Source organism: Octopus sinensis, linkage group LG22 (assembly GCF_006345805.1).
Source record: "Octopus sinensis linkage group LG22, ASM634580v1, whole genome shotgun sequence".
Classification (NCBI taxonomy): domain Eukaryota; kingdom Metazoa; phylum Mollusca; class Cephalopoda; order Octopoda; family Octopodidae; genus Octopus; species Octopus sinensis.
The window spans coordinates 18442404-18469093 of NC_043018.1; the positions used below are offsets into that span (position 1 = coordinate 18442404).

The 26690-nt window shown below is 36.1% G+C and overlaps 1 protein-coding gene across 1 annotated transcript in view; it reads right to left on the minus strand.

Annotated features, from left to right (window-relative positions):
- LOC115223118 (phosphatidylinositide phosphatase SAC2-like) overlaps window positions 1–26690 on the minus strand; it is a 612947-nt gene that overhangs the window by 92765 nt on the left and 493492 nt on the right. Inside the window, 1 exon segment of the mRNA XM_036512108.1 lies at window positions 12786–12856. Within this exon segment, the coding sequence (XP_036368001.1) occupies window positions 12786–12856 (71 nt within the window).

The following is a 26690-nucleotide window of genomic DNA, read 5'->3' on the forward strand; positions in this document are numbered from 1 at the left end:
CCTTTAGTCGAGCAACTCGACCCCGGGGCTTATTCTTTTTGTAACCCCAGTACTTATTCTATCGGTCTCTTTTTGTCGAACCACTAAGTGACGGGGACGTAACCACACCAGTATCGGTTGTCAAGCAATGCTAGGGGAACAAACACAGACACACAAACACACACACACATATATATATATATATACATATATACGACAGGCTTCTTTCAGTTTCCGTCTACCAAATCCACTCACAAGGCATTGGTCGGCCCGGGGCTATAGCAGAAGACACTTGCCCAAGATGCCACGCAGTGGGACTGAACCCGGAACCATGTGGTTGGTTAGCAAGCTACTTACCACACAGCCACTCCTGCGCCATATTCTATGGACTGAGACAATATTGGATCAGTCCAATTGGATCAGTCCACCTAGCTGTAAAGAGTGCTCATCAGTCATATTGAATCAGTCCACCTAGCTGTAAAGAGTGCTCATCTCCAACATCATGTAGGAGATAAGCTCAAACGATTTCAGTTGTAAAAAGAACCAATCATCTATGTTAGATAGTAACTCATATTGTCTCAGTCCACCAGGTTGTAAATAGGACCCATCACCTTCTATGAATACTAACTCATATTGTCTCAGTCCACCAGGTTGTAAATAGGACCCATCACCTTCTAGAAATAGTAACTCATATTGTCTCAGTCCACCAGGTTGTAAATAGGACCCATCACCTTCTAGAAATAGTAACTCATATTGTCTCAGTCCACCAGGTTGTAAATAGGACCCATCACCTTCTAGAAATAGTAACTCATATTGTCTCAGTCCACCAGGTTGTAAATAGGACCCATCACCTTCTAGAAATAGTAACTCATATTGTCTCAGTCCACCAGGTTGTAAATAGGACCATCACCTTCTAGAATAGTAACTCATATTGTCTCAGTCCACCAGGTTGTAAATAGGACCCATCACCTTCTAGAAATAGTAACTCATATTGTCTCAGTCCACCAGGTTGTAAATAGGACCCATCACCTTCTAGAAATAGTAACTCATATTGTCTCAGTCCACCAGGTTGTAAATAGGACCCATCACCTTCTAGAAATAGTAACTCATATTGTCTCAGTCCATCTAGCTGTAAACAGAACCAACCCTGCCTGCAGTAAGTAGTGGAAACATTATGCAAGTGACTAATATATTTTATTTTTATCAATTTTCTGAATTCCAGTCCTGTTATAAGTAAGTCTGTGCTAAAATAGAACCGATTCTGTAATATCTTTGTTACAATCACTTCTATTCCCATAATCCCTTTCAATACAAAAAAAAACAACAAAAAAAAAACAAAAAACAAATAAACAAAAACACCACTCAATCTAAATGACTGACGAAGTTTTAAGCACAATCAAATTTATCTCTTTTCATTAGTTACGATTATATTTTCTTTTTATCTTGGATTTCTTTATTTTTTTTTATTTTTATTTTTTTGCTTCTTAATTCTTCCATTGCTTTAGCGATTCAAAGAATATTGCCATCCAAGATCAAATTAATAGATTTTTCAGCATCAAATGAGTGCAATTCTTATTCTTTATTTGGTTAGTTAAATAACATCTTAATCTTTAACAAACATACATTTTAATTAACACAATTGTTACATTATTGGGAAGTAAAGAGATAAGCCAAGTCTATAAAAGCAAATATCGGTTGCCAGACAGATCAATAATAATAGCTACATGAGAGATACAGCTACAAAGTCAGCAAAAAAAAAAAAAAAGGACCCAATACAAAAGCTATGGTCATTGATTTCTAGCTGATGTGATTGCTTATGACTTCTAGTTTAAATGCAGGCAGAATCTTGTCAAACACTGGTTCATCATCATCATCATCATAATCATCATCGTTATCATCACTATCATCATCATCATCATCATCATCATCACCACTACCACCATCATCATCATCATCATCACCACCACCACCACCACCACCACCACCACCACCACCATCATCATCATCATCATCATCATCATCATCACCACCACCACCACCATATCACCATCATCATCAACATCACCACCACCACCACCACCACCACCACCACCACCACCATCATCATCATCATCATCATCACCACCACCACCACCACCACCACCATCACCATCATCAACATCACCACCACCACCATCATCATCACCACCACCACCACCACCACCACCACCATCACCATCACCACTACCACCACCACCACCACCACCACACCACCACCACCACCACCACCACCACCACCACCACCACCACCACATCATCATCATCACCACCACCACCACCACCACCACCACCACAACCATCACCACCACCACCACCACCACCACCACCACCACCATCACCACCACCACCACCACCACCACCACCATCACCCACCACCACCACCACCACCACTACCACCACCACCACCATCATCATCATCATCATCTAACATCCGTTTTCCATGCTGGCATGGGTTGGACGGTTTGACAGGAGTTGTCCATCTGAAGAGTTGTACCAGGCTCCAATTGTCTGTTTTGGCATGGTTTGGCATGGCTGGATGCCCTTCCTAACCATTTTACAGAATGTATTGGGTGCACTTATGCAGCAGTACCACCACAAGTGCATTTACAAGGCACCAGCACCCACAAGCCCACAACATTAGGAATGCTCATCTGGAGAGGGATGTAGGGGACATGCCTGTAAGTAAGGACAACTACGATTTTAGTTAGCTTGATGTGTCCTCTCAAGCACAGCAAACTGCCAGGAGCCTTGGTCCCTAGCCATCCCATCTGGGAGGTCCAACTTCTTAAGATCTTATCATCATCATCATCATCATCATCATCATCATCATTGTTTAACGTCCGTTTTCCATGCTAGCATGGGATGGATGGTTTGACCGGGGTGTGGGAAGCCAGAAGGCTGCACCAGGCTCCAGTCTGATCTGGCAGTGTTCCTACAGCTGGATGCCCTTCCTAACACCAACCACTCCGTGAGTGTAGTGGCTGCTTTTTACGTGCCACCAGCACAGGTGCCAGGCAAGGCTGGCAATGGCCACGATCAGTTGGTGCTTTTTACGTGCCACCGGCAAGGAAGCCAGTCAAGGCAGCGCTGGCAACGGCCACGTTCAGATGGTGTTTTTTACGTGCCACTGGCACAGGGATCACAGCTACAATTTCCATTGATTTTTTATGTTGATGTACTTGACTCAATAGGTCTCCTCAAGTACAGGGTTGAAATGGTGTTTCTTCACTTGCCACCAGCACAGGAGTCAGTCCAGTGGTACTGGCAACTGCCGGGTGCCAGTCATAGGATTAGTTCAATTTCGATTCCGATTTCTTTTATATGATACATATATATTCATTCTTGAGTCTTGTAATAGTTGACACACTCTAAGCCCATAAATATGCCTTAGCAGGTATGATTTCAGTTTTGCGCAAAAATGGGTAGCCATAGAGTTTTATGTGTATGGCTGAAAATAACGATGATTAATGAAGCAGAAACACAAAACCATATTGTGGTCTCTTTTGCGTCTTCCAGGGGTTGTAACAAAACAAAACCACACCCACTAAAGCATACTTAGAAGTTCAAAGGGTTAAAGCAATGTTAACCCTTTTGTTACTAACCCAGCCAAAACCGGCTCTGGCTCTGATTAAGTTAACACCTGGAGTTTTATCTCTGTGCACACCGAGTCAAGAGTAAGTTAAGTTGGAGGTTCATCCATCTTCAAGCAATTAAGTACAGCTGGAAAACACAGCTTTGAATTGATTAGGCTCAACAGCAGTTTTTATGTAGTTATACAAACTCTGAGTACCAGGAAAAAAAGAAATCATTCAATCAACCATACATCCCACAAATTCCACCCTGTTGTCTTAAATGTAAAGGAACAAAGTGGAGAATGTAGTCACAAATACACTATGCCAAAAAACAATATGAGAAAGTCATGGCTGGAACACCTTTGATCATATATCTGCTCAGTTAGGATTATCCTAGGGTTAAAGATCAAAAACCAACCTCGTTCTTAAAGTTGTAACCAAATCTCTAAATAAATGAGTTTACAGTTTCTGTTAAATCTTTATTTGAAGTTGGGCAGATGAATGGGTGGGTGGGGCACGATGTTTGAGTCCTGAATTTTGAGGCTTGATGGTCATGGAAAATATTTTTTTTTATCTTTTGTTTTCAATCAACCACTTCAATATTGCAAGTTTCCTCAAGCAGAGCAAAATACAGTTCTACAACTACTACTACTACTGCCACAACAACAACAACAATGGCAAGAACAAGAACAAGAAGAACAACAACATCATGAACAACAGGCTGAAGCTAATGAAGAGATTAACTGATTGCTTGCTCAATCAGCTGCAGTATCAAGAATCGCGTATATATATATATATATATATATATATATATATATATATATATATATATATATATATGTGTGTGTGTCTACACAGATATGTATGTATGTACATCATGTGAGTGGGTGTGTCTGTAGGTGGTTGTCACATGACCCTGTCTAACCCAGTAATCTAGAGAGGAAATATGGGTTATGACATCAGGTCAGCAGACTTCATACTTGATACCAATATCAACATCAAACTGAAACTCCGAGTCAACAGGAGATAAAATCAACAAAGTTATCTCGCCGACGCAGATCAAATGAACACTTTGCCAATGAAACGAAATTCGTTTTTCTATCTTTTTGCTTGGTTTAATTCGATTTCGATGGCGCTACCATATTTAGAATTATGGAAGCATGAGCATGTGAATCGACGTCTGAGAAATCAGGCATTAGATTAACAGAAGGAACAGATTGAATCTATGGCTGGAAATAAATGGTGTAGTAATGGGTTTCAATGCCGTGTGCCCTTCTGGTACGAAATTTGAAGATAACTCAAGCTAACAAAGTCCTCAGTCATGCTACAAAATGATGGAAACTTTTCCTCAGTTGCTCATGCAGTCTAATTGGTTTTTCCAGCTCAAATGGTACACACACACACTGATTTCATAATACATATATACACATGTATATACATATATACAAGCATAAATACATACATATACATACATATATATATATAATATATATATATATATATATATATATATATATATATATATATAGTATCTGTGAGACAATTATTCTACGAATATTGCTACAGTATATACATGTTTGTGTGTATGTGTGTGTGTCTATCTATCTATATATATATATGTATATATATATATATATATATATATATATATATATAATATATATGAGACAATTATTCTATGAATATTGCTACAGTATATACATATTTGTGTGTATGTGTGTGTCTATCTATCTATCTATATATATATGTATATATGTGCACATTTATGTACGTATATATCATAGCAATATTCATAGAACAATTATGCCTCAGATAGAATTTTACATTGAAATGTTGGGCTTATATGCGTTACCAATTCAATAAATGCTTCTATGCATTCTTCTGCGGGGGTCTATATTCTTTTGAATAATTATGTTTATATGTAAGTACACACACACACACACACACACACACACACACACATGCAGATGATGTACTATAAATTAGATATGTATCCAAGAAATATATTTATGAAGTGTTCGTGCATGAATGGATACGGAAAAGAGAAATGCCATACATGAATTAGCCCTCTCCACACACACACACACACACACACACACAAGTAGAACTAAAAGGGCCACAATAGAATTACTAAATATGCAAATATATTACATTCCTCACAGAGTTCCAAGATAAAGTTAGTTTGGTAAATCCGATTCCAGTTTCTGCCATTCACAATGACAAGAAACCAGAAACACCAGGAGGAGATAAAGGGAAACGGTTAAACAAAGAATGGAACCCCTGTTGCAATCATGGATTTTGGGTGTATCTAGTTCCAGTCTACAAGTAATTGCAGGTGTGAGTGTATGGTGTGTATGTATATGTGGGAATGTGGGTGTGAGCATGTAGTTGTGTATGTGTTTGCATGTGTGTGCTGGTGCCTATACACATGTATGTATGAGTGTGTGTATGTGAATATATGTGTGCATGTATGTGTGATTGTGTTTGTATGAGTGTGTGTGCATGCATCTATATGTGTGTACATCTATGATAATAAAAGCAAATTCTGTCTGTCTGTCCGGGACCCCTGTATCTCAGTCTATATTTGGTCTACATAGACGTATTACACCATTGTGGAATCAGGATGATTCTGGGATTTAAAATCTACCCAGCATTTGGTTCTTGAACGTCCAGCATCAGGATCTGATTTTAAAGCATTTAGGTTGCTATTTCTAGCAGGTAAGAGATCAAGGGGGAGATAAATGCCATTCCCTTCATTAATTTTACGTCAAGATGAGAACTTTGGGACAAATTGGCCAACAGTTGGAGTTCAACTTAGGACTGGAATAACAGAATGATTGCATTACAGAATTAATTCTCATCCGTCCTTAACAACTGATCAAACACCACCAGAGCATATAGATTCAACATACATTTTCATTTCATGCTATCCCATCAGTAAATTGGTATAAATTGGGAGCACTTTAGTTCCCATCATGGTTCCATATATTTGTTCGTAGGCTGATTGATCAAATATGAAATAAGTGTTTTGTAATATGAATGTGTCCATCAATGATAAATTTTTATTTCTATGTTCTGGTAATTCAAATTGATAACATATCAATATTTAATGTGATTCCTTTGGCATCAGTGGTTTTGGTGCATAACATTACAACATCAATGGGAAAAAAAAAAATAGTATTTTGGTTAAAACTTTTCAGTAAGCGATTAAGCATTTCTGGATCATAGCAAATAAAACTCTGTATCTGATTTAAGTAAGACTAATCCAAATCATCTGCAGATGACATTTTGGCATAGTTGCTTTCAGAGATTTTATAACTTATTTTTTGTGTATTTTAGATAGGCCATAGAATTATTACTTTTTGTTGTTATTTTTGTATCTGAAGTTGCTGATGTAATCAAAATATTCAGTGGTCAAACATGTATGGGTCATACATTATTTACATTTGATGAATATTTGTCCTCATCTTGTTTGTTGTTAACACAACATTTCGGCTGATATACACTCCAGCCTTCATCAGGTGTCTTGGAGGAAATTTCGAACCTGGGTTCTCATTCCTAAGGTATTTTTCGATATTATTATTATTATTATTATTCAGGTCACTGATAATAACAACATTGAAAAATACCTTGGGAATGAGAACCCAGGTTCGAAATTTCCCCAAGACACCTGATGAAGGCTGGAGGGTATATCAGCTGAAACATTGTGTTAACAACAAACGAGATGAAGACAAATATCCAACAAATATAAATAATGTAAATAAGTACATAATTCCTCATCTCTTAAATATAGAACTGTATGTATGGGTCATGTTCAGTGAAATCAGTAGATTTACCATTTTTTTAAAGATATTTTCATTGTTATTTATTTTTACATAGTAAGTATTATTTTCTAACATTTTAAGTACAACTTGTTCATAATAATTTGTAACCATGACAACAGAACAACTTTCACCAGTTTCTTCAACTGCTGCTTTGATATCTTATTGTAGATAATTTAAATATTTCCTGTTCTATATTCTTATTTTCAATCATTTCAATGGAGAATTCATGAGATGTTTACAGGAAGAGTCAAGTGCTTCATTCCTTGCTTTCTTTGGACAAAAATCACATTTATTTCTTATCAGAGACCTACCATCATTGTTATCCACTTTTGCAAAAAATTGTTCAGTGAGATTTAATTTCCAGAAGAATCCTGGGAGACAAATTTTCATTTGGAAAAGTCAGACTTTTGAAGAGTGGATATTTCAGTCCCTTGTTCCGTTTGGGCTAATTTGAATATCAATTAATCTTTTGTCCTCATTGGGAAGTTACTAATCTTCAGTTTCTCTTGATTGGTAAGCATATTATGCCTTGCTATCTCTGAGTTTCATCTAAAAGAAAGATTTACCATTTTGCTCATCTGTGGCATTAATTGTTCTTCTATTCTGAGTTTCTTTATCAAATCTATCAGACATTTTATTGTAAAACTACTGTGTTCCAAGAATTTCTTGGTAAGATTGTTCTAATATATCTTCACTTTTGAATTTCACATTTCTTAGACATAGATTTTCTGAATCTTGAGGGGTTTCTTAAACACAATTGTTTCTGTATTTTTCAGGAAATTTAATTTGTTGAAAAAAAATAATTGTCCACAATTTTTGAATGTCTTCGCTATTCTGTTATTGTTTCTGTTTATTTTTAAAGAATTAAACAATGGTTTGTGTCTTCGGTATTTTTAATTCATATCTGATTGTTGCAATGCTTTGGCATATGGATTTTCTTTGTTAATTTCCATTACGAATGTGTTGTTCAAGTTATATTCTCTCTTAAATTTCTCTTCGTGACAGAAACCAGTTTTCACTCCTCTCTCATCATCAAAGTGACATAAGTTCTGTTTCCATGGTCACCTTTCCAGAGTTTCAATATGGCATTTTTTTGTTGTTCTTACTCATCAATATCTGGCAGGAGTCAGAGAAGTCATCACAGTCTGAATCGGATTTTATTGCTTCATATCAGCTGGCATCTGATCGACTCCCTTTCACGGCTTGCCAGGAATTACCCCTTGTTAGGCCACTCCCTCATTGACATCCCCTCTGTCAACATCACAATTAGCAACCATTTGGCCCCTCCCTCACCACTGAGCATCATTGCACCATTCTTTTAGCTTACCAGTTTCTCCATCCCTTTCTTCCAGTTCACACGTTATTGACAACCATCACACTTCTCACCTTTCGTCATTTTCTCAACTCTCCATCACTCCTTCGTATCTCTTTCTCTCTTCGTCCTTCTTATTACCCTCTCTGTTCTCTTCCATTCTATTGCACCTCTTCCCATCTTTAGTCTCTTGTGGTGTTGGCAGTTGGTGTTATGGGAGCTTGTGGTGTCGGTGGAGAGGACGACAGATGAGGTGGGCGGAAGTAGGGCTTGCAGGGGCCGGTGGAAGACTGGAGGGTGCATGTGTGGGGGGAAGAGGAAGCAGTCAAGCTGGACACACGTGTGGTGATTGAGGAAGTGGGCAGTTCGAGCATAGACGAGGAAGCAGGCAGTTCGAGCATAGACGAGGAAGCGACAGGACGTGTTGAATTCGTAAGAGACCTCTGATCTTCACCGAGGTAAGACCTGTTTGTATTTCTTTCTCCTTCTGTTGTCCTCTTCATCCATTACACTACAAGTCTACCCAACCTTTCAATGCTTGCATCTTTTCTCCTTCTTATCTCACATCACATTCTGCAAATATCGCATTGGTTTCTTTTTTACTCTTTTTATTAATCACAAATTGCCAAACACAAATGATGACAACATCGAGGGGTGAAGATGCTTTTGTCGTGCAGGATACAAGGCAATGGCAACATAATAAAATGCAACCACTGCCCGGTGTAAAGGGGTCTGGGAAGCCAGGAGGCTGCACCAGGCTCTAGTCTGATCTGGCAGTGTTTCTACAGCTGGATGCCCTTCCTAACACCAACCACTCCGTGAGTATAGTGAGTGCTTTTTAAGTGCCACTGGCACAGGGGCCAGACGAGGCTGGCAAACGGCCACGATCGGTTGGTGCTTTTACGTGTCACCGACATGGACGCCAGTCAGATGGCGCTGGCAATCGGCCACATTTGGATGGTGCTTTTAACGTGTCACCAGCACGGGTATCTTAACTACAATTTCCATTTGATTTTCATTTTCATGTTGGTGTTAACGTACTTGACTCAATAGGTCTCCTCAAGAACAGCGGGTCACTCTACGATCCAAGGTTAGCACATAAGTCTTCAATGATATTTACTAGAATTCTCAGTGGAAGAGTGCACAACTTATGCCAGAAATTTAGTAACGTCTTCAAATTCCTGAATGAGCCTCATTTCTATTACATCAAAACACAAAATAGGAACACAAAGTTGTTTGGTAAGTTACTGTCAGTTCTCTATTCTCTTAACCTTTTTCCGATTTCTCATTTGTGTTGACATGATTATGAAGGCCATGAGTAATCCACAGAATGCAATGAAATAGAAAGAAGGCAAACTGGGATTCTTGCATTCTGCTAATGGGAAAGCATTGTTTAAGTAATGGATAGTGGTTGTATGAGAAATAATACCTCCTTGAAAGGCAAATTTGAACGATGTTGGTCTTTGTATAAACTATGAAAGAAACCAAAATTAATTCAGTCCTCGAATTTACCCCACACACTCTTAACAAAATTGGAAAATAAGAATTTAGAGGACATCACAAAACTTTTGTCTTAGAATATTTCTGATAATGGTGATGCAGAAGTTGGTGTGTTGGTGTGTGGATGACACTGGGGGAGGCTGTAGCAGTTATCCAGCAACTTCATCCTGTTTGGTTCAAAACGTTTGTCTTCGAGGTGAGATTATATTTCCACATGACCATTATGGAACAAATAGCTGATTGTGTTAGGGAGACAAAGAGAAGTCCAACAGGCTTTTGAAACAAACTCAATGTCTTTCATAGACGCTGCTGAAGAATAATACAGAGAATTTCCTGGAGAGTGAAGGTCACAAAGAAGTTATGGAAAGTCTGTGAAGGGAAGATGTTGTGAAGAGGAGGAAGCTATTTGTTGGATGTGTCTTTCTTAATTCTTTCAATTATTGAATTGCAGAGATTATCAGAAACTCAGTTCCACTTCATGGTGTCTTGAGCAAATGTCTTCTTCTATAGCAGTGGTTTTCAACAAGGGTTCCGCGGAACCTTAGAGTTCTGCCAGAACAGTCTGGGGGTTCTGCAAGACGTTACAAAACTGCTAAAATCGGCAGTAATTTTTAATTCTCCTGTGCAGATATGTGTGCATAAAACTATTAAAGTGGAATGTTTCCTTGGGGTTCCGCTCCAGCAAAAAGTTTGAAAAGCACTGTTCTATAGCCTCAGGCTGACGAAGAATTTGTGAATGAAATTGGTAGATGGAAACTAAAAGAAGCCTGTTATGTGTGTTTGTGTGTGTTTTGTGTTTGTGTTTATCTCCCACCACTGCTTGACAACCGATCTTAGTGTATTTATGTCCCCTTAAGTTAAAGATCAATACAATATGTATCAGGCTTAAAAAAAAAAGTACTGGAGTTGATTCGTTTAAGAAAAAGTTCTTCAAGGTGGCGCCCCCTGCATGACAGCAATTTGATGATTGAAATAAATAAAAGATAAAAAAAAATATGCATTTTGTTAATCTATGATGTCAGATTTAGCAGATGATGAGTGAAGTTTAATCAATCTTTACATTATTGATCCTTCAAGAATAAAAGACAATAAAAGTCAGTAGCAGCTTCGGTTGAACTTCAAAGACGCAAGAGAAACACGGAAATATTCAATGAGAAAGTCTACTATTCCAGTCAGTTCTTGTTTATCTAACAACCATAGAATAACAGTAAGATTCGGTAGTGTGTACCGTACTTTATGTTTTAGGTACTTGTGTAACTGAGGTAGATTTAGACACCCACTTAACTCTGCCGTCTTATTCCCCGATAGGACATTAACGATGTAACAGCTGGAAGAAGGAAATTGGTACTAAATTAGTAGATATTTTCAACCGAGTACAATCAACAAGGATCCATCACCAACATCAGTAAAGACCCCCATCAATCAAGTTAATGATGTGATATACCTTGATTCAGAGACAGCCTCAACTGAAAAGGACATAAAAACTTGGACAGCCAAAGTAAACTGGAGATTGTCTGGACGTCAATCTGTCAGACGACCTTATGAGGAATTTTTTTGCATACAATGGTAGGGTCAGTCCTTTTAAAAGGAGCAACAACTTGGAAGTTTAGCAAAAAACTGGAATTCAAGTTAGATGGAAGTTATACCTGAGTGTTAAGAGCAGTATTAAATATATCTTGGAGAACTCCTCCTTCCAAGAAACAGCTGTTTAGAGATCCCCTGCCTGTTTCCACTTGCACTTTGCAGGACATTGCTGGTGAGCTAAGCAGGAGCTGGAATGTGACCTACAGCTATGGTTGCCAAAGAATAACTGAAATGAACACGATGTCTGAACATAATATATGTAGATTGTCTGAACACAATGTAGGTAGATCAAGTTACCAGAGACAGTGGACGCCTCCTCAAAGACCTGCCTCAACTAATGCAGGACTGAGATAGATGGCATGAGCAGGTTAAAAATGTCTGAGCAAGTTCAACCAGATGATAATGGCATGGGAACAACATGAAATGAAACACGTTCTTTAAGGCCATAATGCACTGCCAAGTCCAGGAATTGAACCTGCAATCATTATGATCATAAGTCCAGCAGCTTAACCACTATACCACATGCCCCCCCTACCACATTATTGATATATTTACATCACAGCAAGAAAATCATCAAATAAGACAATACCTGGTATTCTACTAAAATGTGTGTGTGTGTGTGTGTGTGTGTGGTGTGCATGCATGCATGCATGTGGATAATGTTTCCAATACTACAATCCACGTCTACTTTGAGCAAGTAGTGCTTGATTCTATAGCAGAAAAATCAAGTGGTGTTTAAATGGTAAATGGTTAGAAATCATCATCATCATCATTTAGCGTCCGCTTTCCATGCTAGCATGGGTTGGACGGTTCAACTGGGGTCTGTGAAGCCAGAAGGCTGCATCAGGCCCAGTCTGATCTGGCAATGTTTCTACGGCTGGATGCCCTTCCTAACGCCAAAATGAATTTTTTATTTCGGAACAAGTAAAAGATAAAGAATATTTACGGTTTAAGAGACGAAAGAATATTGTTTACCTGTTGGCAGAATTGACGCCATCTTTCATTAGACCTGACAGCTTGCGTTCTCCAGTTCGTGTGAAATCGCCCTAAAAATACACAAAGTGAATATATTTATATAAACACAAATACACACAAGAGCTGAATAAAATAGATTTAGTTTATTTTTTTTATTATGACTAAGTCGTTACCTGTCACTGTGCTGCCAGTAAAAATATTTGTTATTTATGCACCTACCTTCATAAATTGTTCAGTGAAAGTCATTTTTTAAAGTCTGTGTTGTATTGTCTATATGTTGAAAGACATTGAAACACATGCATGAGCATGCACACATGTGCACACACACAGAAATATACACACATAAATAATCCCCCCAAATAATTATATATAATATATAAATATATAAAGACTACATGTAGTCTTTTTTGAAATGTTTTGCATTGTGTTGACAGACTTGCACATAAAATTCCTGTGTTTTAAATCAAAACTTGTCAGTTACTTCAGTGACAACACTACCTATCTATCTATCTATCTATCTATCTATCTCTCCCTCTATCTATCTATCTATCTATCTATCTATCTATCCATCTCTCCCTCTATCTATCTATCTATCTATCTCTCCCTCCCTCTATCTATCTATCTATCTATCTATCTATCTATCTATCTATCTATCAATCTATCATACACACTCTCTCTTTCTCTCTTACTCTATTTCTCTGTCAACAACAACATTGTCTCTTTCTTCTAAAAATACATTGCTATGTATATTTTGATTCCTCCCTTCTTTCCTTTCCTTTAATCAATGTTGTGATGAACAAACGGACTGAGATTTGCTTCTCTTTTATTGTATAAAATTAAATAAATACATAATCTTTACACATGTTTCACTAGCAAATTCTGGAAGATTAGCAACTACCATTTTCTCTCATATTCATTACTATCAACGTATATATGCATGAGAGTTTGCCTGCATTCATGTATAAACAGGGTGTCCCAAAAAAATGTATACACACCTTAAATAATTGTAAATTTGTTATTCTTTGTAAGCCTAGTACTTATTCTATCGTTCTCTTTTGCCAAACCACTATGTGCATACATTTTTTGGGGACACCCTGTATATGTATGCATGTATATGTGTGTGTGTGTATGTGTGTGCACGTGTGTGTGTGTGAGTATGTGTGTGTGTATGTGAATGAACTAAAATATAAAATCACTTGTTAAATTATCTCTGTACCAGGCTGAGTAAAAAGTAAGCAACGTTTTGAAACATTAAATTCATCACAATCTATTTCAACAGCGCAGATATTTTATTCACCAATGTAAGTACCATCACAATCAACACATTTTTGCCAACGAGTTACAAGTTTTTATTTATTCCAGTAACATAAAAATCTGGAGTTCTGGAGCTGATGAACTCTTTGAATGCACTTTCAGCACCAGTTTGATTTTTGAACTTCTTCTCTTGCAGGAAACCATCAAAGTGTTTGAAAAAGTGGTAGCTGGTTGGAGAAAGGTCTGGGGAAGAACTTCATAGCCAAGTTCCCTCAACTTCTGGAGCATCATTCGTGAAACATGTGGTCAAGCATTGTCATGAAGAAAAACTGGCCCTCTTCTGTTGACCAGTATGGGACGGAGGAGTAGCAGTTTTTGTTCTTTTTGGCAGTTTCATGGCAATATATTTCTGCAGTAATGGTTTTTCCGGGCTTAAGAAGTTATAGTGGCTGAGTCCAGCAGCACACCACCAAACAGTCACCATAACCTTCTTTTTAAAGAGCTCAGATTTAGGGAAAGTTTACAGTGCTTCATTTTGGTCCAACCACAGTGGAAAACGTTTTTCATTATTGTACAGAATCCACTTTTCATCGCAAGTTACAATACGGTCAAGAAATTGACTGGCCTGGTTACAAAGAAGCGACAAGCAAATTTCATCTCCGTGCATTTTCTGATTTTCATTCAAATCGTGTAGTACCCATTTGTCGAGCTTTTTTGATCTTCCAATCACATGCAAATGGTTGCAGGCAGTTTTCTGGCTAACGTGAAGTTCTTTTGCCAGTTCTTGAGTGGTTTTACATGGATCCTTCTCAATGACGGTCTTTAATTGACCGTCATCGATGACAGATGGGTATGTGAAATCATTTAAACCATTTTCGAGCTGACCACTCACTGGTCATTTCCTCACCAGATGTTTCATTGATATCATGAGCAGTTTCAGCTGCTTTACATCCATTTTTGAAGTTGAATAGCAAAATTACTTGAATATCGAGCCTTGACCGTTCCATTTTAGATGATTGTAACAATGGTAAAAAAACATCAGTGTTAATTTACTGATGCATTTGGGCAAGTCTATGTCCGTATTACCAGAAAATTGCAAAAAAAAAAAAATGTTTAAAAAATTCAAAACTCTGCAAAAATCTGCTTACAAATTCTTCATGGTTCAAAACGTTGCTTACTTTTTACTCAACCTGAAATATTGAAGAAATATAAATAATCATATGAATAATTCCAAAAATGATTTTTCTAATAAATATAAAAATAAATATAAAACAATAAATAGATAAATAGAAAAAATATTTTCCCTACTAAACCCCAAAATTAAATCTATTTTTAAGAAAATAACAACTCTTATCTCTGTTGTCTTGGATATAACCAAATCATAATTAAAATTTTTGGTACATTGGAGGCCTGTAGCAATCCCAGCACAACAAAGGCCATTGATGAAAAATTCATTTTTCATGAAAATGTTGTACTTTTAAAGAAAGTACAGTTTAGTGTTTTGTTTCAGAAATCAAGTTCTTTTTTAAGGAATAACTTTTAGGTGGAATCAGAAATGTTCTGAAGCAATTATTGTCTATAATTAGTAAAAAAAAAACAACAACAACAGTAAATGTTTTTATTACATACAGTCTAATATATAGATTAGATTACCATTAATAGCAACACACTGTAGATTCTTTATATCAAAAAAAGAAAAAATCTTCATTCTTCTCTTTGGCAATTATGTGCTATTTTTTGATATTCTTCAAGAAGCAGTGTTGTTTTGTATACATTTTTATTGTACATACACACACACACACACACATAAACATATAGGGGCAGGCCTTGCTGTGTGATAAGAAATTTGCTTCCCAACCATATGGTTCCAGGTTCAGTCCCAATGCTTGGCACCTTGGGAAAATGACTTCTCCACAAGCCTCAGCCCAACAATAGCCTTGAGAATGGATGTTTGCAAGAGAATGGGGTGAAGGAAGAGATAGGGAAAGAGGAAGAAGGAGGTAGGTAATAGTTGTGAAGGATTAGAGAAGGGTTGAAGAATTAATGTGGCACAGTGTGTGACAAAGCTGTACCTTTTGAATTACAGGTACAAATCACCTGACATGATTCAATGCAGTTTCCATATTTCCAATCTCACTCATAAGGTATAGGTTGATCTGAGGCTAAAGAAAATGACATTAGACCAAGATGCCACACAGTGGAATTGAACCCAGGACCCTCTGCCTATGAAGTGACCTTATTAACCACTCAGGTGTCCCATTATTTATATTGTTATAGAAAGACATAATAGGCTTCTGTACAGTTTCCTTCCATCCAATTTCACTCACAAAGCAAAGATTGACTTAAGATTATATAAAATAACATTTGCATAAGATGTCCCATGGTGGGATGGGAACCAGGATCCCATGGTTGTGTAGAAACATTCTTAACTATCTAGCCATAATGTGCATACCACCAGCAACAAAATGGTATGTATATGGTAAATTCTACAAACTTCTGTCGAATATATATTTCTTTTCATTCATTAACCCAACACAAAACTTACACATTTCTATTGAATACCTGCCATTTTACATACAAACTCTAACAACCACATACACACACAACACTGCACACATATACATATGCACCCCTTCCAACACACACATATATACACACACTTTAATTCTACTCGTCTTAATATTCACTTTGAATATGACGCATACAATGAGTAGGAAAATTATACAGATTCCTCAGTAAACCAACACACGTCCTTACAAGCATACACATACACATGAAATGCACAAACACACATGTGTAGATATGTAATACAATGAGCACAAATGCGCATGCACACATGTACAAACATGCAACTATATACATGTGTACACACACATGCACAAACACACACACACATATATATACATATATATATACACACACACACATCCATCCATACAAGTACATATATATATGCATATAACACACAAACATATTTATCTATACAAACACATATATACATGCATGCAACACAGAAATGTATACATCCATGAAAAACAAATATATACACACATAACAGACAAACTTCTATACATACACACACAAATACATATACAATATAATATGAAAACATACAGATCCATTGAAACAAATACACAAACACACACATACAATTACATATATAATATATATATATATATACACAAACACACATAATACACAAACATATAAATCTACACAAATACAAATACACACACACACACATACACACACATGCTTAACTGTTTTGCAGTTTCTACAGAAAGGAAGGAATGATTTAGTTATTGGCAGGATTTTAAATCAAGAGCAATTTTATATTTTGCTAAAGGATTAATGTAAATGGGGAAAAGATTGAGGTCTTTTACCAATTCCAACTCCAGTGTAATTACTGCCTAATGAAAATTTCATTGAATCAAACTGTCCAAGAATATTCTGGAGAATAAGAAGAACTGCATAGGAAATGTGTTTGGGTCTTTTATATTACAGAAGCTGGCCACTTTTTGTGTGTGTGTGTCTTGATCTCTGGAGACACATGACTCAGAGATCAGAGAATCGATTTGGTTTGAGCTGCCACTTTTCTGCATTGAGAGGCCACAGCTCTTGTACTCTGGACATATTATTAAAGTGCCTCTGGAAAGAATGGCAAGATTGATTCTTCAAGCCAAGCCGATTGGTACAAAACCTACAGGTAGAGCAAGAATGAGGAAGTTTCTGTTAGTTATACTTGAGAATCCATCCAGAAAGTCTAATGATGTCTGCTTCTAGTAGGGTCCTATCAAAGAGTTGCCTGAGGGTTCTACCCTCACAAACCACCCAGGAATAGTGCTGGTGGGGAAGAAACAATAATTTGCATTGTCTCTAGCTGCCCAGACTGAATTGGGACCTATATACACTTGAAGCTAGGCCAACACTATGGAATGATAACAGAAAAAAAGATGATGTAGGCATATCCCAGAGAAAGTCCCGGAGAATAACAAAGCAATTATACTCAGGGATATACCAATACACACCAATGCAAAAAAAGACCTTCACCTTGATGTAACAATCTCAACCAATGACAATTTATTTCTAAAGAAAATGAATAAAACTCTCAAAATACAAAGATCTCGAAATAGAGGTAACCCAAATGTTGAACCTAAAAACTGAAACAATACTTATAATAAATAGGTGCATTAGTTACAATTACAAACATACAAATACATAACAAGAAGACCAAGACTAACAAGTATATACAACATACAGAAAATGGCACCACTAGGCACCGCAAACGTCCCACATAAAACACTTTCAATACAGTGAAAATAAGAGCACCACAACAAACAACAGTACACACCCAAGGCACACAGAGCTGCACTCAGAAAGCATGGGATAAAAATAAGACTATTGAATAGTAATTTAAAATTTTGGCATAAGGCCAGCAATTTTAGGGGAGGAGTAAGTTGATTACATCGACCCCAGTGCGTAACTGGTACTTATTTTACTGACTCCGAAAGGATGAAAGGCAAATTCGACCTAGGTGGAATTAGAACCCAGAACATGAAGATGGATGAAATGCCGCTAAGCATTCTGCCTAGAGTGTTAACAATTCTGCCAATTTGACTCCTTAATAATAATAATAATAATAATAATAATAATAATAATAATAATAATAATAATAATAATAATAATAATAATAATGACAATAATAATAATAATAATGATAATAATAATAATAATAATAATAATAATAGTAATAATAATAATAATAATAATAATAAAAACTGCTCATATCCTATGCAAAATACTTTCTATGTAATCTCAAGGTTTAAAACAAACATAATTTTCGGTTTAAAAAAAAAATTTTTTTTTTTTAGACATTCATTAGTACAACACCAAAAACTCCCCCCCCCAAAATATATGGCACCCTAGGCATAACAACAACATGAACTTCCAACCTGTTGTCTCTCGAGGTCTCTGGGTGAGACTTGGAGCCAACTTGTACAAATATAAAGCAAAAGTCAAACATAGAATAATAATAATAATAATAATAATAATAATAAATAAATAAATAGATAATAATAATAATAATAATAATAATAATAATAATAATAATAATAATAATAATAAAGGATTTCTGACATAAGCACACACTTTTTGGATAAAGATTACATGCAGCCGACTTAACTAATTCCAAAATACTTGATTGACACTTTGTTTCATGGACACCAGAGAGAAGGAAAAGTTGGCTCCAGGAGGATTTGAACAAAGAATGTAAAGGATTGCCACTAAATATCATAAGACATTTTGTCTACCATTCTACTAACCATGCAATTCTTCAGCTTCAATCAACAACAACAACAACAACAACAAATTAAAAGCAACTAAATTAACGAATCACTTCTTTTGAAACAACCTGGTAAATGCTAGAAATATTCTTCTTGCCAAATTATGGTAAAGAATGGCTGACCTTAATTTACAACAACAACACTTACAACATTAGCAGCCACAGTGACAACAACAGCAATAACAACAACAACAACCTTCGCTCTTGCATGCAGCCGTTACAAGGACCAGTCACTATTAGCAACTTGTTTAGACGTTGTTTAGACATTGGCAAATCCAATATGTTTTATCAGAATATCGGATCAGTGCCTCACAAGTGTTTCTTATCTTATTTACAATTACACACATTGAATATTTCTATCCACTACGAGAAAGAAAAATATATATATAAAACCAACAAATAAATGCCAAAACAAAAGAACAAATATGAAAGATAATAACATATCCAAAACCCATTCAGTACAGCCGCCATCATAGAATTCCACAAATTATGGTGTTTTGTGTTTTTAGTACAAACACCTTGAGGAGTTATTAAGTTGAATCCAACTTCACTCCACAAAAATGGTTTCACTACTTCACTTGGTGGTTTTTTTTTTTGTATTTTTATTTTATTTTATTCTAGTTTATTTTGTTCTGTTTTGTTTTGTTTTTGTTTTTCAAATGAAGTGAATGAGTTTGCAATTTCTGCAGAAATCTTATAAAAACAAAAAGGAAAGCCCCACAATACAGAAAACAGATCTTTTAATAATGAATTTCAGAAGCCAACAGCCAAAAGGGGAGAAACACACACACACACACACGCACACAAACAAAAATAAAAAGAACAGAAAAATCCTTCATAATATCTATAGTTATCAGCAAACGTAGAATAAATAATAGATATTGTAATAATGAAATTTCACTTCATTCCTCTCTCGGAAAAATAAAATAAACAAAAGCAAGAACAAAAAGTAATTCTAAAAATAATTTTGCAGTGAAAGAAATAATAAAGGCCAGAGGTATTTTGGGTTATTTTAAGGCTTTTTTGTTGTCATGTTTTGAGTGTTTAATAAGATAAACAATAGCAAGGAATACAAACTTTGTGAGGAATGGTAATTGTAATAACTTTGCAGCACGTTAACCTTGGTTTTGCACAAGATGATAACGGTAATGGTTGTGGTGGGCAGCAGTGTACTCTTTTACTCTGTTACTTGTTTCAGTCATTTGACTGTGGCCATGCTGGAGCACCGCCTTTAGTCGAGCAAATCGACCCCGGGACTTTTTCCTTTGTAAGCCTAGTACTTATTCTATCGGTCTCTTTTGCCGAACTGCTAATTGACGGGGACGTAGACACACCAGCATCGGTTGTCAAGCAATGCTAGGGGGACAAACACAGACACACAAACATACACACACACACACATATATATATATATATGTGTGTGTGTTGCAAGAAGCAATAAAAATTTTGGAAGACAAAATAAATGAGTGGATATTGAACTGGTAAGTGTGTTAATTAATAAGGCATTAAAACAGAATAACTCTTCCCAGACACAATAATATATATGTAGCATTTGGTATAATCATAAACAGGGAAAATTGTAGCCATTTCTACGCAGATTGAAAAAAATGATGAACAACCTTAATCGATTTTCAAACCTTATTAGGTTTTCATCATCTATATATATACATATATATATATATATATATAAATCAGAATCGAAATTGAACCAATCCTATGACTGGCACCCGGCAGATGCCAGGACCCCTGGACTGGAGATACGTAAAAAGCACTATCTGAATCGTGGCCGATGCCAGCGCCGCCTCGACTGGCTTCCGTGTCGATGGCACGTAAAAAGCACCATCCGAATCGTGGCCGAAGCCAGTGCCACCTCGACTGGCTTCCGTGCAGGTGGCACGTAAAATGCACCAATCCGACCATGGCCGATGCCAGCCTCACCTGGCACCAGTGCAGGTGGCACGTAAAAAGCACCCAACTACACTCATGGAGTGGTTGGCGTTAGGAAGGGCATCCAGCTGTAGAAACATTGCCAGATAAGACCGGAGCCTGGTGCAGCCTTCTGGCTTCCCAGATCCCCGGTCGAACCGTCCAACCCATGCTAGCATGGAGAACGAACGTTAAACGATGATGATGATGATAATGATATATATTAGAAGAAATGAGGTAATCAGAAGATCGGATGGTTTATATTTACAGATATTTATTTATATATTACATTTTTTATATATATATCATATCACTTAGATCATTAGCGCTTTCTCCCATTCTAGTGGGGTTTTCAAAACCCCACTAGAATGGGAGAAAGCGCTAATGATCTAAGTGATATGATATATATATAAAAAATGTAATATATAAATAAATATCTGTAAATATAAACCATCCGATCTTCTGATTACCTCATTTCTTCTAATATATAATACCTGTACATCATCTCCAAACCTTCCAATATATATATATATACACACACATAAATATATATATACACATAAATATATATATATATATAAAAATTTACTTTCTTGTCTGTAATATTTATATATATGTATGTATATATATATATATATATATCATGCATTTCTTTTACTTGTTTCAGTCATTTGACTGGGGCCATGCTGGAGCTCCACCTTTCAGTCAAAGAAATCAATTGCTGGACTTATTCTTTGTAAGCCTGGTACTTATTCAATCAGTCTCTTTTGAAGAACTGCTATATTACAGGATGTAAACATACCAACATCAGTTGCCAAGTGATGGTGGTGGTAGTGGTGGGGAACAAACACAGACACAAAGACACACACACATATATATATGATGGGCTTCTTTCAGTTTCCATCTACCAAATCCACTCACGAGGCTTTGGTTGGCCCAAGGTCATAGTAGATGACACTTGCCCTAGGTGGTGGGTAGCAGGCTTCTTACCACATAGCCACTTCACCTGTGCTTCGAAGAACTTAACCTATGTTCTCAAATGTGGTGGAGACTACATAGGTCAAACTAATTTGACCTTGAGGGACAGACTAACAGTACACGGGCAACAAATCAGGGACCCCACGATTAAGAAATTTCCTGTAAGTAAACACCTAAACCAATGCCCCACAAACATAAACCTGAAATACCAAATCTTCCCTTTCTATCAATGCACCAGAAACACTTCAACCCAATTCTGCTTGAATAAGGAAAGGATGCTCATTGAAAAATATAAACCACAGCTGAACATCCTTTAGAAAGAAGAAAAACACTAAAGAGAAAAAGGAAAAAGACCCAATTTCTCCACAGAAAAAACAACCAGATACAACAGATATAATTAAAAAAAACTTTGGTAATAGTCTTCCACACAGATTTTGAAACCACAACTCCAAATCCCCATACAAACACCAGTTGCTGATATCACCTAACTCTCTAGACCAATGAAATTTTACAAACACCAGTTACTGACATCACCTAATTCTAGACCAATGAAATTTTACTTCCGATCAAAACTGAACTTCAGTAAATACAACAAAATAACCTTTTAAGAGAATCAACCAATGGGAATGGCTGATGGCCATCCCCCACGGGGAAGCCAACCAGGCAGAACAACAAACTTGACCAGCAGAGAAATAAGACGTTACCAGGGTTTTAACAAATCAAAAATCAAATCCATTCACGGAAAAAATATATACATACACCAGATTAAAAAAAAAAACAAAAAAAAATGCCATGACAAGCAAAAGTCCCTGCACACGATGGCAAAATAATCACAGAAAGTGTAAACAAATCACTCTTTTTACTTTCTTCATTTCTCCCTTGTTTTTCTCCCTCTCAACTCAGTATCACTGAACCTTTGGTGATTCACATTTCTTATCGATCACTTCTAATACTCAGGCAGCGAGCTGTCAGAAACGTTAGTACACTGGGCGAAATGCTTAGTGGCATTTCATCTGTCTTTGTGTTCTGAGTTCAAATTCCACTGAGGTCAACTTTACCTTTCATCCTTTCAGGGTTGGTAAATTAAGTACCTATTTCTTTATTACCCACAAGGGGCTAAACATAGAGGGGACAAACAAGGACAGACATAGGTATTAAGTTGATTACATCGACCCCAGTGCGTAACTGGTACTTAATTTATCGACCCCGAAAAAATGAAAGGCAAAGTCGACCTCGGTGGAATTTGAACTCACAATGTTTCGACAGACGAAATACCGCTAAGCATTTTGCCCAGTGCCTAAACGTTTCTGCCAGTTCGCCGCCTTAAATTAAGTACCAGTTGTGCACTGGGGTTGATCTTATCAACTGGCCCCCTCCCCAAAAAGTTTGGCCCTTGTGCCTAGAGTAGAATAGATCACTTCTAACACTATTGAATTTTGTGTAGTTAAACAAGATGAGCCACATTTTTATATAATTGAGAGTTATGAACATTTAAATCATATTTGATATTATTGAAACTTGTAAACATTGAATCTTTTAAACAAGTTTTTCTAATTTAAAATTTTTGCCATTGATAAACAAATAAACAAAATTTGATAAACATTGATAAACAAAATTTTTGTCATTGATAAACAAATAATATTGTTGAAACTAGTTTGGGGTGTATGTAAATAAATTTATTTAAAAACGATTACAAGTTTCTCATATTTAGGTGCATTTTCAACCACAAATTTTCCTACATATATATATATGTGTGTGTATGTATATATATGCATGTATATATATATATATATATATATATATATATATATATATATATATATATATATATATATATATATACATATATATAAATAATAATAAAATATTAGGGAATAAATCCAAACTTACAGGGAAAAATCAGATTTAGGATTGAATCTAATTTTATAGTAAAATATTATATTATATTAAATTAGAGATAAAACCACTATTAGGCAAATCATACAATGAAAAACTTAAGCCAATACATAAGATTAATTAATTTATATTATTTTAAATATATATCAAAATTATTAAAAAAAGAAATGGGAAAGTGGAAAAACAATTTGAAATTGAATATTATTTACAGACAGAATATTATTGCAGGTGTTTCATAGGTAGATCTGGCTTCGTGTTTTCTAATAACAAGTTACAGTAAAAGTAGAATATTTAAGAAGTTTAAGTTATGCTGAACAAATATACTATTATTCCTCAGCTGTCTTAGTGAGGATTCTTGCAGTTTTGACACCTTAACCAGGTATCTTCTGCAATATCCCTTTTTTTAATAATTTTGATATATATTTAAAATAATATAAATTAATTAATCTTATGTATTGGCTTAAATTTTTCATTGTATGATTTGCCTAATAGTGGTTTTATCTCTAATTTAATATAATATATATATATATATGTGTGTGTATGTATATATATGCATGTATATATATATATATATATATATATATATGCGTGTGTGTATATGTATATATATATATATTATATATATATATATATAATATATATATATATATATATATATATATATATATGGGCTTCTTTTGGTTTCCATCAGCCAAATTTATTCACAAGGCCTTGGTTTACTGAGGGATATTGCAGAAGACACCTGCTCAAGGTGTCAAAACTGCAAGAATCCTCAGTAAGACAGCTGAGGAATAATAGTATATTTGTTCAGCATAACTTAAACTTCTTAAATATTCTACTTTTACTGTAACTTGTTATTAGAAAACACGAAGCCAGATCTACCTATGAAACACCTGCAATAATATTCTGTCTGTAAATAATATTCAATTCCAAATTGTTTTTCCACTTTTCCCATTTCAAAAATATATCTCATATCAGATTTTCTTTGCGCAATTATCCTTTCTATTCATTCTATGTTTTACTGATTATTCACAATCACTTAGAGCAGAACTACATTACAATACTTGTTTACTGCATAATTGAGATGCAATGGCCCAGTGGTTAGGGCAGCGGACTCGCGGTCATAGGATCGTGGTTTCGATTCCCAGACCGGGCGTTGTGAGTGTTTATTGAGCGAAAACACCTAAAAAAGCTCCACGAGGCTCCGGCAGGGACGGTGGTGATCCCTGCTGTACTCTTTCACCACAACTTTCTCTCACTCTTACTTCCTGTTTCTGTTGTACCTGTATCTCAAGGGGCCAGCCTTGTCACTCTCTGTGTCACGCTGAATATCCCCGAGAACTACGTTAAGGGTACATGTGTCTGTGGAGTGCTCAGCCACTTGCACGTTAATTCCACGAGCAAGCTGTTCTGTTGATCGTATCAGCTGGGACCTCATCGTCGCAACCAATGGAGTGCTCCTAGACTGCATAATTATTTATCCACATAATCCACTTAATCTGGCTTCCCTAATCTCTATTATCTTCTCTGACATCATTAGTATTCTTCTTTCCCATTAAGAAAAGGTATTAATAAGATTAAAGTTTACTTTAGGGGAATGCTGATTTTATAATTAAAGGGTATTTTTTCTCCACCTAATTAAAGAACAGGACACACACAAAGTAGAGCTTTAAAAAAACAAAAAATTATAAATTTCAACATGTATTTATAACTGAAATACTGGGATCAATTGTTAGTGTTGTATCCTAGGGTTACTGAGTGTTTTGAGCCTCATAACATACTGTGATACAGTTTATATCGATTAAGCCAAATTATAACCCCCAAAAAGTATTCCTAATTTTTACTTTCATTTCAAATGAATTTGGCTCCAAATTAAAGATGATTTCATGGCTCTCTCACAGCTACATGGTTCCGGGGTTCAGTCCCACTGTGTTGCACCTTGGGCAAGTGTCTTCTACTATTTCCTTGGGTTGACCAAAGCCTTGTGAGTGGATTTGGTAGACAGAAACTCAAAAAAGCCCATTCTCTGTGTGTGTGTGTATATATATACGTATATATGTGTGTGTGTATGTATGTATGTGTGTGTATGTGTGTGTATGTGTGAGTCCTTATATCTGTGTTTGTTACCACCCCACTCCACGCTACTTGACAACCAGTATAATGTGTTTACATCCCCATAACTTAGTGGTTTGGCAAAGAGAGACTGATAAGGTAAGCACCAGGCTAAAAGAAAAGTAATAAAAGTCCTGGGGTCAATTTGTTCAACTAAAACACTTCAAGACAGTGCTCTAGCATGGCCACAGTCAAATGATTGATACAAGTAAAAGAGTACAAGAAAGAATGTCATAAGAATTTAGAAACTTCGAGAGAACATGAAATAATTTATTTTCAATTGCAGAACTTAAAGTAGATGAAGCTATAAGCAATAGTTTGAAAACCCCTTTAGATGGAAAAATTGAAGGCTTCCTTAGTTCATAAGTTTTCACAATGAGCAACAAGGGTCAACGGTA